We start from the raw sequence: 12,880 nt of genomic DNA on the forward strand, positions 1-12,880 counted from the left end.
GATGAAATAGTAGAGAGCAAGGGTAATTATAGGAGAGGGACGAGAAAACATCCAGTGTAAATATCCACAAAAAATGAATGCAACTCGAGCCTGTTGAAAAGCCAATGGGACCATTTGGCTAAGGAGAGACTGAGGATAGAAGACAGGCTGATAGCAACAAATGCCTGAGAAGACAGGAGGGAAGAGGGCCAAAGACCCAGTGGAAGAATTACTCTGGCACTGGAGAAGATTCTACTCCTTTATGGTAAAAGGAAGAAATCTCAGATGGATACTGACATAGGCAGATTTGTCTGATTGCTCTAGAGAAGATATAGGTATTCCTAGGTGGCAACTGTTATTTTCTCTAAAACAATAAAGGTTAAGGTAATTTGCTTTGAATAAAGGAAGAAAGGGTGTAGCGGACAACTGCCCCTTTCTTTGATATCTATCCTGAATCCCCTTCCAAGTTTAGGGAATTCTTCCATCTTATGAGTGTTGGGGAACACTGAAAAATGCCAGGTATTCATCTTTCCAGCCTCCTTGCCACTAACAGGAAGGCACCTGACCTGGTTCCAAAGACCCCATTTCTGATTCCTAAATTGAGAACTTACAACTTAGAGAAGCAGAGCTCACAGAAAACCCTCCTCCATTGCAGGCAGCAGAGACAGTAGGTATACAGCCGGCTATGGCAAAGCCCTGCTGAAGGCACCGTGTGTCCAGTGGGGTAATGTCCCCAGTGAACTAACTCTCTCTGGCCTGCCTGTGGTTGCATTTCTGGAAGCCACTGAGCCTCCCCTGTTCCTGCCAATTTTCCAGGTCTGATTCTGTATCTTTCCCGGCGTTCTGTAAGCTACCTACTACTCCCCTCTTCCCCACTACCTTTTTTGAATCCCGTTTTGATTCCATCAGCAAAAGCTTCCTTTGCCTACATCAAAAACTCTGTCTGATGTCCACAGGTAAAATCAGATTCTAAGAGAATATACAAGGTCTAATGACGAGCGAGAGGCTGAGCTAAGCAAATAAAAGTAACAAGTGGCACTACTGTGGACGGGAGCACCAGGAAGTTTTGGGGGTACACCAGAACCAACCTGCCCTTTGTGAGAATTCCTGGGGCAGCGCCAACCCATTTGAGAGGTGACATAAACAAACTACATTAATAAAGCTATGGATCTAAAAGGCAACTCAAGGAAAAATAACAGAATCTCTTTCTTCATTATAGGAACATGAAGATGAAAAAGAAGAGCCAGAGGAGCCTGGAAAGAGATGAAAATTTTTGAGACGGAGTCTCACTTTGATGCCATCTGGAGTGCAGTGGCGTGATATTGGCTCATTGCAACCTCCGCCTCCCTGGGTTCAAGCTATTCTCCTGCCTCAGCCTGCCAAGTAGCTGGGACCACAGGCGTGCACCACCCCACCTGGCTAATTTCTGTATTTTTAGTAGAGACGGGGTGTTGGCCAGGCTGGTCTCAAACTCCTGACCTCAAGTAATTCTCCCGCCTCAACCTCTAAAACTGTTGGGATTACAGGCATGAGCCGCCACTCCTGGCCAAAGCATTGTCATTTCTTAGTGGTGTGACGACTCACTTAATCGTTGTTTTCTTCATAAGCGTAAAAACTCCAACCTGTCTTTGAGGATTATGGTGAGGCTGCTGTTTCTGCTGCTTATGGTGACACCCAGGTTTTAAGCTAGGAGACTGGGAGAATGAAAGACATCAGAAAGGGGAGCCAATTTCAGGGCCAGATGCTGTTACCAGTTTAGCTTAACACAGGGTGAAGTTTGAAGTGATTATGGAAAGGCCCTGCAGGTGGCTGGAGAAGCAGGGACCGGCCGAGATGAGCTTTACTATGCTAAGGAAGTGCAGAAAGAGAAGCAGACAGGCTAACCAGCGACTCTTCAGATAAAACCAAGCATAAGGGTTGGGAGAGAGAAGCAAGTATGTGAAGGAAATAGAGAAGTTATCAGCACAATAGGAAGGGAATTATGAAGTTGACTGCAGTGTGAGGATCAGCTGTGGAGAAAGCCACTACCAATGCAAAGGCGTGAAATTAAAGTGGGGAGCATGGAGGAAAAGAGAAAGGCTGTCTGCAGCTCGGATAAAATCCTTGATGTATCACTGTTGAAAATGGAGTGGACCTCAGTGATTTGAGGAGGGCAAAGATCACACATTGAAGTTTAACAGTAAAGAAAGGAAGACACTGGATGATAGCTGGGTGGAGGAAAAGTCAACAGAACAAGCGTGAAGAATTCAGTGAGGTCCCAAAGGAGACACTAACAGGTCACAGGGGATAGATGTGAAAAAAAAGAATAAGGATATCTTTCCTGAAATAGGAAGAAATGGAGAAAGAGATATTTTGAGGAATGCACCTCCATTTTCACACAAAGAAGAAGACAAGATCATCTATTACGAAAGGGAAAGGTGAATTTGGAAACCAAAAGAAAGCATTCAAGATTTAGAACTGATTCTTGGAAACAATTTGCTCTTTGTCAGGAAGCCAGCAATGATAAACTCTATCACTAATTTTAGTATCAATTCCTTAAAAATGATTTTCAATATATAAGAAAAGTTGGAAAGCAATTAGGGGAGTGTGTGAGGGTACAGATGAAACAAGAAAGGAAATGAACTGATATTACTTCTATTCTTTCTACGTTATGTTTGAAATCTCCCAAAACCTTTTTTTCAATTTTAAGGAATGCAATTAATTCCTCATCGTTCATATTTCTAAGATCAAACAAAGACATTGCTTGGTAATTAAGAATACGGAATGCACCTATTTCCCCTACTTCTTAATGACAAATGCCTTTTCCATCTTTATTTTGTTGAATAGAGCAGCTCTCAAAAACTACGAAATATTCAAAATGAATGCCAGGGATTTTCTGTCTTCTGAATTAATTCAGATCTTGCAAAACATAAGTTATGATGTCAATACAACAGGGCAACTGAGAGTCAAAAACAACTATTTAAGTGAAACAAATCTCCCAGCATTGTCAAAATCATGTCTTAGTTTAAAAATATATAAAAAATATTCTTTACTTACATAAGAAAAACAATCCCAGAACTTTGGAAGAAATTGAGGGAATTTATGAAGAATCAATATAATAATCCATTCTATAAAATATTTTATGGATGCTTGATTGTTGGTGAAACCAGCCTGGAAAATCCTGTCAATAATTCCATTCAAGAAATTCTGAGAAAAAAAGTTCACAATTAAACAGTTACAGTTATTCATTTTAATTTAAAAATAGTCTCCATTTAAAATAAAATAGCTTAAAGTTTTTATCATAAGTAATTTATTGGATCTACAACTCTCCGAGCAAAGACTCTAAAAACTACTGATTAAAATATAATGATGAAGTACCTTCATTCAGTACTTTATAATTTACCTGGACATCAGTTCTATCTATAAGGAAGGTTATTCATCACCTGTATTTTTACAGGGAAAGGAAAAGACTCAGAAAAGCTGAATAACCTTCCCAAAGTCACATACCTAGTAAGTGGAAGAATTCAGGTTCAAATCAAGATCTGCCAAGATGCCAGGGCTTAAACCTTGTAACAAGGGATGGTACAGAGACTGAAGTCAGCAGGCGGGAAACAGCATCCCAGAGGGGCAGGTCTCGGGCCACTGAGCCCTCTGTTCAGGCTCGTCGTCCTCCTGCCCTCATGGTCTGTGTTGCCCCACAACTACCGCACTGTTCTCTGGCTAAGACCTTGAGCTCCAAAATCATCTTTCCCTCTTCCAACCTCTCCTCTTCAAAACTGTATTTCTATCGGGGGATGGAACCTATCTAAGCAGCAGGTGAAAAACAATATCTACTTATATAAGCATATAAAAGCAATATGTATTGGCCGGGCACGGTGGCTCACGCCTGTAATCCCAGCACTTTGGGAGGCCAAGGCGGGCGGATCACAAGGTCAGGAGATCGAGACCATCCTGGCTAACACGGTGAAACCCCGTCTCTACTAAAAATACAAAAAATTAGCCGGGCGAGGTGGTGGGCGCCTGTAGTCCCAGCTACGCGGGAGGCTGAGGCAGGAGAATGGCGTGAACCTCGGGGGGCGGAGCCTGCAGTGAGCTGAGATCGCAGCACTGCACTCCAGCCTGGGTGAAAGAGCAAGACTCCGTCTCAAAAAAAATAAAAATAAAAATAAAAATAAATAATAAAATAAAATAAAAATAAAATAAAAGTAATATGTATTATGTACATGTCTTTATTTTAAAGAAGAAAAATCTATCTTACACGAATTTCTACTTAGTAGAAAAAGAGCAGAAGGGCTCATTTTAAGCCCTGAGATAGTGTCATAAAGTGGAGCATACATTTTGTAGTTAGGCTTGTTTCTGAATTCCACCTCTATCATTCGCCACTAGCTGTGTAACCTCTCAGGCAGGACACCTAACCTCTCTCAACTGCAGTGCTCTTAGAGGCAAAATGAGAATATGTATGGCCTACCTTGGAAGACTATTATGAAGGTTAAACAAAACCATAAGATATAACAGTTTACAACTCTGAGCTCCATAACAGACTGCTAGCTTTCCTTTTCCTTGCAGGTGTGCCCGCTCGGACATTTCCCCACCCTCTCCAACATTACCCTTCTCTCTAGGAGACCCTCTCCATTGTAAGAAAAAAATGCTCTCAGTAATCTAGTTGAGCATTTCTAAAATGTTTCCTTTTTTAATGCAACCTTATGTTTAATGACATACTTTAAATCAAATAATACTAAAAGACCTATGATGAAAAATAGCAACCTCCCCCACCCCCCACATCCATCAAAACTACTCCCCAGAAGCAATTCTTTTAGCTATTTCCTCTTAAATTATTCCAAATACTTTTATTTGAATATACTTATATACTTACACTGTTACTATTTCTCTCTCAAAGATATAAGACTTCATAAGATTGTAAAGAAAGAGGCTAGTATATATATTTGTAATTCTCTCACACATTTAAAAGAAGGTAGGGAGGACAGTAGGAAATTTTCATGTCTGAAGGATGTTTTTTGCATTGAAAAATGTTTTTAAAAATTGCATGAGTTATATACCATCACTTTCTCATAATGATGATCTATTTTCTCAACAGGAATATTAGGCAAAGATGGTTAGAAAAATCAGATCGTCCATTCAACTGTTTCTTGCCTCCTCAGGGAAGAAAAGGTAACTTTGGATAAAGATACTTTGTTGTAAGATACCTGGCCTTTCCTTAGCTGGTTTGTATGGTCACACTATTCATGAAGTTAAGGGCAAGGAAATCCACCATGTGAAACAATATTCCCATCCCAAATGATACAATTTGCCTGGTTTCTACAGTACAGATAATTCAAAACAGTGTAACACTCCAAAATAACGTAGCTACAGAAAATTAGGAGTTAAGTATTTGCATTTTATAATCAAATGGCAAATCAGACTTTAAACAGTTAAAATGTCACATTAAAACACCGAAGGGAAAAAATATTAAATGGGGCCATGTAAACCCACTTCTAACTTATTTCTACAATACCTAATTGCCTTGGTATTCTCTGTTAATAAAAACTTTTGAATAACTTAAATTTTAAGAACTGCAGAATAAATTTTAAACATCTTTTTCAATTTTAAAATAGTATATGATAGTTTCTGCAAAATAGTTCAGTCATGAAATCATATGCTTCAAAGGTACAAATATAATAAAAATATGATACCTGATCAAGTCTAGGGAAAAGTACCAGCAGAGTCTGCCACACTCGGTTTTTCACTCTGTGCTGTAGAGAATTCACATAGTAGCGTTTTTTGGACTTGGACACTAATTCATCCTGGAAAGGAGAAGGGAGGGAGTCAACATTAAATTATCTACTGAATTTGTGATTAATGAAAAAATCAATGACAACTTGAAATGTAAGAGGCTTAAATTAGGCACAGGGGCTTTTTCTTCCCCCAAAAAACAGTCAGGAGGATGAGAAAAAGAATGACACCTTAAAATATTTCAAACATTGACATTTTGGGCTGAGTGATTAAGAAAAATAAAAAATTTTTTAAATAAAACACTTCAAACACTGAACTTAGTTGCTTTTAACTTACATGTTTTTTGTTTGTTTGTTTTCTTTTTTGAGATGGAGTCTTACTCTGTTGCCCAGGCTGGAGTGCAGTGGCGTGATCTCAGCTCACTGCAATCTCCGCCTCCCGGGTTCCAGCAATTCTCCTGCCTCAGCCTCCCGTGTAGCTGGGACTACAGGCGCCCGCCACCATACCCGGCTAACTTCTGTATTTTTAGTAGAGATGGGGTTTCACCATGTTGGCCAGGCTGGCCTCGAGCTCCTGACCTCAGGTGATCCACCCACCTCAGCCTCCCAAAGTGCTAGGATTACAGGCATGAGCCATGGCGCCTGGCTAAGTGTTTTTAAAATTAGAAGAGGGCCAAAAAACTGGGAGCTATGGGTTCCAGGGGCGAAAAGAGATTGAGATACTGGACATATATTGCCACATACTACCATGTACCTCACAGGCACTTCTCACCTTGTGCCCCCGTGTCATATTCACATTTGGAATACTGGTATCTACAATCTGATGCAAACACCACTAAGAAACCACCCCAGTACACGGGCAGTGCAAGGCATCTCTACGCATGACGTGTCTCTAGACACAAGAAAATGGCAGCACTGAGCCTTTCCTAGTAACAGAGAGCTCTCTCTGGCTTTTCATGGCTTGTGCTGCCTAAATTCAGCCAGCTGCAAGGTTTGCTTTTATCACCGTAACTATTAGTGCTTTGGCCATAAAGCAAGATGGCACTGAAGAGTATGTCAACATTCTCAAATGTCTTAAAGGTGAAAAGTCATTCACCACCTCCAAAACCATTTTCACATAGTGTAGTTGATCCTCATCTACTTCATAACTTCTCTGACCTTTCTTCTTCCATAATCTTGTTCTCTGCACTTTAGTGTATATAAAGTTTCATGACAATAGCTAAATTAATATAGATTTTAATGACTCCAATGATGTTTAAAATCTCATAATCTCTATATAATTTCTGTTAAGAATTTTCTTCTGATATAGGTGTGTTTAGGTTTCACATACTGCTCAACCTCAATGCAACTAAAAATGGAATCAGTAGGGTGGATCATTCATGCATTCAGAAGAAGCATCTTCATGTCAAGAAAGCTGCCCTTAGGACCTCACCAAGTCACCACCCTCAACTGGAAGTTGAGAATTCTAAAATTCCCTTTCAGCTCAAAATCTTCTTCTGTCTTTCTACTTGTTCCACTCAGTGTGCTCCTTTACTCAGAACATCTTTTCTCTACTAGTCTGTTTAACTCATGGCCAGGTACTACTGAAGAAAATAAAAATCACCAGCCACAACTGACTTCATTAAAAATATGTATTCCACACAATGGAGTACTATTTGGCCATAAAAAAGAATGAGATCCTGTCATCTGCAACAACACGGATGGAACTGGAAGTCATTACGTTCAATGAAATAAGCCAGGCACAAAAAGACAAACTTCGCATGTTTTCACTTATTTGTGGGAGCTAAAAAATAAAACAACTGAACTCATGGAGATAGAAAATAGAATGATGGTTGCCACAGAGGCTGGGAGGGGTAGTGGTGGTAGTGGGAGGGTGTGGGGATGGCTAATGAGTATAAAAATATACTTAGAATGAATAAGATCTAGTATTTGATAGTATAACAGGGTGGCTACAGTCTACAGTAAGTTATTGTACATTTTAAAATAACTAACAGTATAACTGGATTGTTTATAACATAAAGCATAAATGCTTGAGGTGACAGATATCTCATTTACCTGATGTAATTATTACACATTGTATGCCTGTATCAAAATATCTCATACACCCCATAAATATATACACCTACTATAGACCCACAAAAATTAAACATTTAAAAATATGTATTCCAGCTGTATCTGGGCCTTCATTATTGCTAGACCAATAGTTCTTAAACTGTATCAGCTCCAGAATCACAAGGGCTCATTAAAACAGAGTGCTGGGCACCACCCCCAGAGCTTCTGATTCCGTAGACTGGGGGCAGGTCCTAGGAATATGCATTTCTAACAAGTTCCCAGGGATGCTGACGCTGCTGATCCAGAGACCACACTTTAAGAATTACTGCTCTAGACAAGCATTTTGCTTTTCCTAGTCCATTTTCCAAAGCAGCTGCACCGTTCTGTATTCCCATTAGTGATGCAGGAGGGCTCCAATCTTGCTACATCCTCACCAATGCTCATTATTTTTAGTTTGTTTTCTTGATAGCCATCCCAGTGGGTACGACTGGCTAGTATTTTGCCTATGTGATTATTGCTGGCCTCTCCCTGTCATTTTTCCCTCTCTACTGCACCACTTCCTTCAACATACAAACATGCTCTAATTATCTCCCATCTTTAAAAAGCCCCTTCTTTAACTCCAGGTTCCCCTCCAGGAACGACCCCTTTTATTCCCCCTTTTCTAGGGCAAACTCCTAAGAGACTCTATACTCACTGTCTCCACTCGCTAAACTCCCATTTTCTTCTGAACTGTTTCTACTTAGATTCTCATCCCACCATGAAACGCCTTTGTCGAGGTGACCAAGACAGCTGAATCCAACAGCCAGCCTGCAACCTCCTCGTCCTCCACGCAGCACTACCTTTCCTCGCTTGGTCTCCGGACAGCATCCTCTCCAGGTGTCCTCCTTAATTCATCCAGAGCTTGGCCCAAATGTCACCTGATTAGACCCTCCTGACCCCTCTCTCTTTTTTCTGAATTTTGTTTTTTTTTTTTTTTTTTTTAGAGACGTAGTCTCACTCACTGTGTTGCCCAGGCTGGTTTCAAACGACTGACCTCAAGCAATCCTCCTGCCTTGGCCTCCCAAAGTGCTAGGATTACAGGCGTGAGCCACCATGTCCAGCCCTGACCCCTTATCTAAATAGCTAAATATATATTATAACATGTATTTTTGTTCTGATAGAATACCCATACCCAGCTCCCATCACTTTAAACTCTACTCATCTTTAGAAAACCAATAACATACTATTTCCTCTGGGACATCTTCCTTGACTCCAACACTACAGAGAGGGAATTGTTGCATAAAAAAATTTCCAAGGTTTTATATAATAAAGCTGACCTGCTACCTTCAGAAAATAAAAGTATGATGAATACTCCTGTTTTAACAGAGGGACTTCCATGAGTTCTGTAGTCATCCATACATCCACACCAAGGTCAGAAAGCAGACCAGGCACTCCGCTGACCTCGGCTTTAAATGACAGGTAACTGTATCTGTCATTTAAACATTACATGGGGAACAGAGCACCATGCTCAACTCTACCCCTTCCTATCTAACTTGTCCCCAGATTTATTAAACCTGTTCTTCAGACACTAGAGTGTTCATTTAGAAATGATTTAGCAGGCTCAAAAACAACCTAACTGGATTGTTTTTATCTGAATAAATAAGGAATTTTCATCAATCTTAGACAAACATCACACACCCAGATCTAGAAATAACAATATATTACAATGGAAGCAAATCCTGGGGTAATCTTTCATGGGCTCTCAAATCACAGCAATCAATTCCTAACATTTGATGCCATTTTCTCGTTTTTACTTTTTCATTCCATTTCTTACAGAAAGCAATATATGAATATAGTACTCTAAACATAACTGGGGCCAAGCACAGTAGCTCACACCTCTAATCCCAGCACTTTGGGAGGCCAAGGCAAGAGGATCACTTGAGGCCAGGAGTTCGAGACCATTCTGGCCAACATGGTGAAACCCTGTCTCTGCTAAAAATACGAAAATTAGGCCAGGCACAGTGGCTCATGCCTGTAATCCCAGCACTCTGGGAGGCCAAGGAGGGTGGATCACCTGAGGTCGGGAGTTTGAGACCAGCCTGACCAACATGGAGAAACCCCGTCTCTACTAAAAATACAAAATTAGCCGGGCATGGTGGCGCATGTCTGTAGTCCCAGCTACTCGGGAGGCTGAGGCAGGAGAATCACTTGAATCCAGGAGGCAGAGGTTGCAATGAGCCAAGATCGCACCTTCGCACTCCAGCCTGGACAACAAGAGCAAAACTCCGTCTCAAAAAAAAAAAAAAATTCGCTGGGCATAGTGGTGGATGCCTGTAATCCCAGCTACTCGGGTGGCTGAGGCAGGAGAATCACTTAAACCTGGGAGGCAGAGGTTGCAGTGAGCCGAGATCCGAGATCACGCCGTTGCACTCCAGCCTGGGCGACAGAGCAAGACTCTGTCTCAGAAAAAGAAAAAACAAACAAACAAAAAAACATAACCGGGTTTGACTGGCACTGGAAAATACAGAGTGAAGTACAGATGGTACACGAAAAACATTACCATTATTGTTCTCTAAAACCAAACTTGAGTTGGACAATTACTAACCAAGATTTTTTTTCTTTTTTTTCCTTTTGTAGAGACAAGGTCTCACTATGTTGCCCCAGCTGGTCGCAAACTCCTGGCCTCAAGCAATTCTGCTGCCTCAGCCTCTCAAAGTGCTAGGATTATAGGCGTGAGCCACAGTGTGACCAGCCCTAATCAGACTGAATTAAAAATACAGAACATAAACTTTGTGTTTTCTCCTGACAAAAGATATTTAGAAGTACATATTCTAGCAACATAAAGAGCAAATGTTGGCCTCTGACTGTTAAAAACAAAGATAATTTAAAGTAAAATACTTTATCTAATAGCTTGATTGCAAGATCCTCCATAAACAACTTGTGGGACATATTGGAGCCATCTAATAAACACAGGAATTTGACAGCACAAATTCTCACATAATGATCTTCTCTCTTAGTACTAAAAAAATTAAATGATAAATTATGTTAATACATTTTGAAAACAGAAAAATAACATCAAATATTAGTTTCAAATATCATTACATGATCAAAACCTCTCAAAGTTTTCTAAAATTAAGTAGGTCCATACTTAATGACAATACTTTTTAATTTAGAATAGATAACAGAAGATAACAAATGAATATATTACAAGGAGGGTCTATACAGAAAGTATGAATGAGCACAAATTCATTCAGATTTCTGGAGAATCAATGCACACGCTGCTGAACCTAGTTCAATAATACCTTATCTGTGGACAAAACAGATCACAGCTCATGAGCCTATCCCTGAAAGAGGACCACAGATACCTCCATTCACTCAGGGGCATGATACACATCAAACACGTCAATGGCCTGTCTCTACCATGCACTATCGGTGCACATTCTCCAACTGAGGGGCAAACTCAGGAAGCACTGTGTGCTCTCAACACCCGGCATTTTCAGTAGCCAAATGTGGAAAGATAAATTAAGTGAAATCGTCACATTCCATTAAAATTGTTCACATTCCATTATAATTGTTATAATGTGAATAAATTTAACAACAAAGTAACTGCCTAGTAGAAATCAAAATCAAATTATTTGACAACCACCAACTAGAAAAATTGACTTTTACTGCCACACTAAGCCAGCCAAGAAAAAATAACTAAAAACAATGAAAAAAATGTATATCTTTCATAAGAAGTGACAGATGATTTACAACACGGTTAGGACTTTCAGAATAATAAATACTTTATGATAACTAAATATTATAATCATTTGATGTCCTAAACTCTAAAATTAGAGTGAATGATACAATGCTATTTTAATCATCTCTATAAACACACATACGCATTTTTGAAAGCCATGTGAAAAAATAAAACTTGAAAAAAAGCTATTTGACAAGCTCCAAAAAAATTAATTCAGTGGTTAGATAAAAATAGTTTTATCCCAGAAATCAAAACTTTAGGGCCTATCCCCACACTCATCAAGTTGTACACATTAACGATGTACAGCTTTTTACATGTCAATCATACTTCAATAAAGAGTTTTAAAAAAACCAAAAACTTTAGAGTCTGTTCCAAGAGTAATTCTATTTTTGTGTGTAACATACCAACTTGTTAAATGGTGAATTTTAATTTCATATTAAACTTTACTGCCAAAAAAAGGACTGGAGAATAAAGTGTCTGTGCTGATAATCATCCCATCCCCGCAAAAGAAAGACAGGGGCTTTAAGCTCTCCATAGTCATTTCCTTGTTTACGCTGGAGTCTGCACTAAAAACTTTTAAAATTTTATCAAATTCTAGTGAATACTGAAAGATGTAAAGACAATGTATTAGCAAGGGACTATAATTTCTAACATACTTTTAAAGGCTCATCCCATCTTATTAATATATTAGATGTCACTTATTAAATTTAGCAAATACAGAATGTTTGTCATACGATGTTAAATTTTTAATATCTCATTTATGTGAAGACAGAGAAAATCTACCATACTTACTTTTCCATAACAATATTTGCCGCACAGTCATGTCCAAGGTTTTCTATGAAGGTCTGTACATCCTGAACAAGTCTTTCCATAAAAAACATTTGATAAAGAACAACAGGTTTTAAATAGAAAAAAAATTAAATCCCCAAGGTTAAAGTTAACTAATAATTTATATTCTTTTAATTGAAAGCCTCAAAACAAAGACATAATTCTATACCCAAGTAGGCACTTAATACAAGTTATGACCAGTTGAAATAATAGCAACTTTTACCTTTGATCACGCCTAAACACAGTTCCAAATATACAAGCCTCAAGGATAAGTTCGCTATAATTTTTAGCACTTGATAAAGATCCTTGGGACACATTTGAAGCAGACACTATCCAAGACTGACAGCAGTAACTTATCAGTGTATTGAAGACTCCAGTCTTTATAGCAGACATTTCAATTATCTTGTACATAATCTGGAATAAAATACAACGGTCATTTTATCCTTGATTTAGTTTTAAAAAAATCAGTGCTGCTAAAAACTGTTACTTAGTTTCAACATAATCATGAACAGTCTAAAAACTGTTAAATTCATTACTGTTAGAATAACTTTGCAAGATGATCAATAATCAGAGAATGCTATTTTATCTCTTG

The 12,880-nt window shown here is 39.0% G+C and overlaps 1 protein-coding gene across 9 annotated transcripts in view; it reads right to left on the minus strand.

The window, feature by feature from the left end:
* TARBP1 (tRNA guanosine 2 -O-methyltransferase TARBP1) overlaps positions 1 to 12,880 on the minus strand; it is an 87,807-nt gene that overhangs the window by 23,916 nt on the left and 51,011 nt on the right. For 7 of the 9 annotated variants that reach the window (XR_008674493.2, XR_008674492.2, XR_008674496.2 and 4 more), the window contains 5 exons: positions 12,512 to 12,702; positions 12,253 to 12,324; positions 10,617 to 10,737; positions 5,649 to 5,759; positions 3,016 to 3,165 (listed from right to left, as the gene is read on the minus strand). Coding sequence is in view for 6 of the 9 variants with exons in the window: in XM_031002305.3 (XP_030858165.3) it covers positions 3,016 to 3,165; positions 5,649 to 5,759; positions 10,617 to 10,737; positions 12,253 to 12,324; positions 12,512 to 12,702 (645 nt within the window). In the remaining 3 variants the exon portion in view is untranslated. The remainder of the gene's footprint in view (positions 1 to 3,015; positions 3,166 to 5,648; positions 5,760 to 10,616; positions 10,738 to 12,252; positions 12,325 to 12,511; positions 12,703 to 12,880) is intronic. The other 2 variants (XM_055372812.2, XM_055372807.2) reach the window with 1 other exon arrangement.

This window comes from Gorilla gorilla, chromosome 1, assembly GCF_029281585.2.
Source record: "Gorilla gorilla gorilla isolate KB3781 chromosome 1, NHGRI_mGorGor1-v2.1_pri, whole genome shotgun sequence".
Lineage (NCBI taxonomy): Eukaryota > Metazoa > Chordata > Mammalia > Primates > Hominidae > Gorilla > Gorilla gorilla.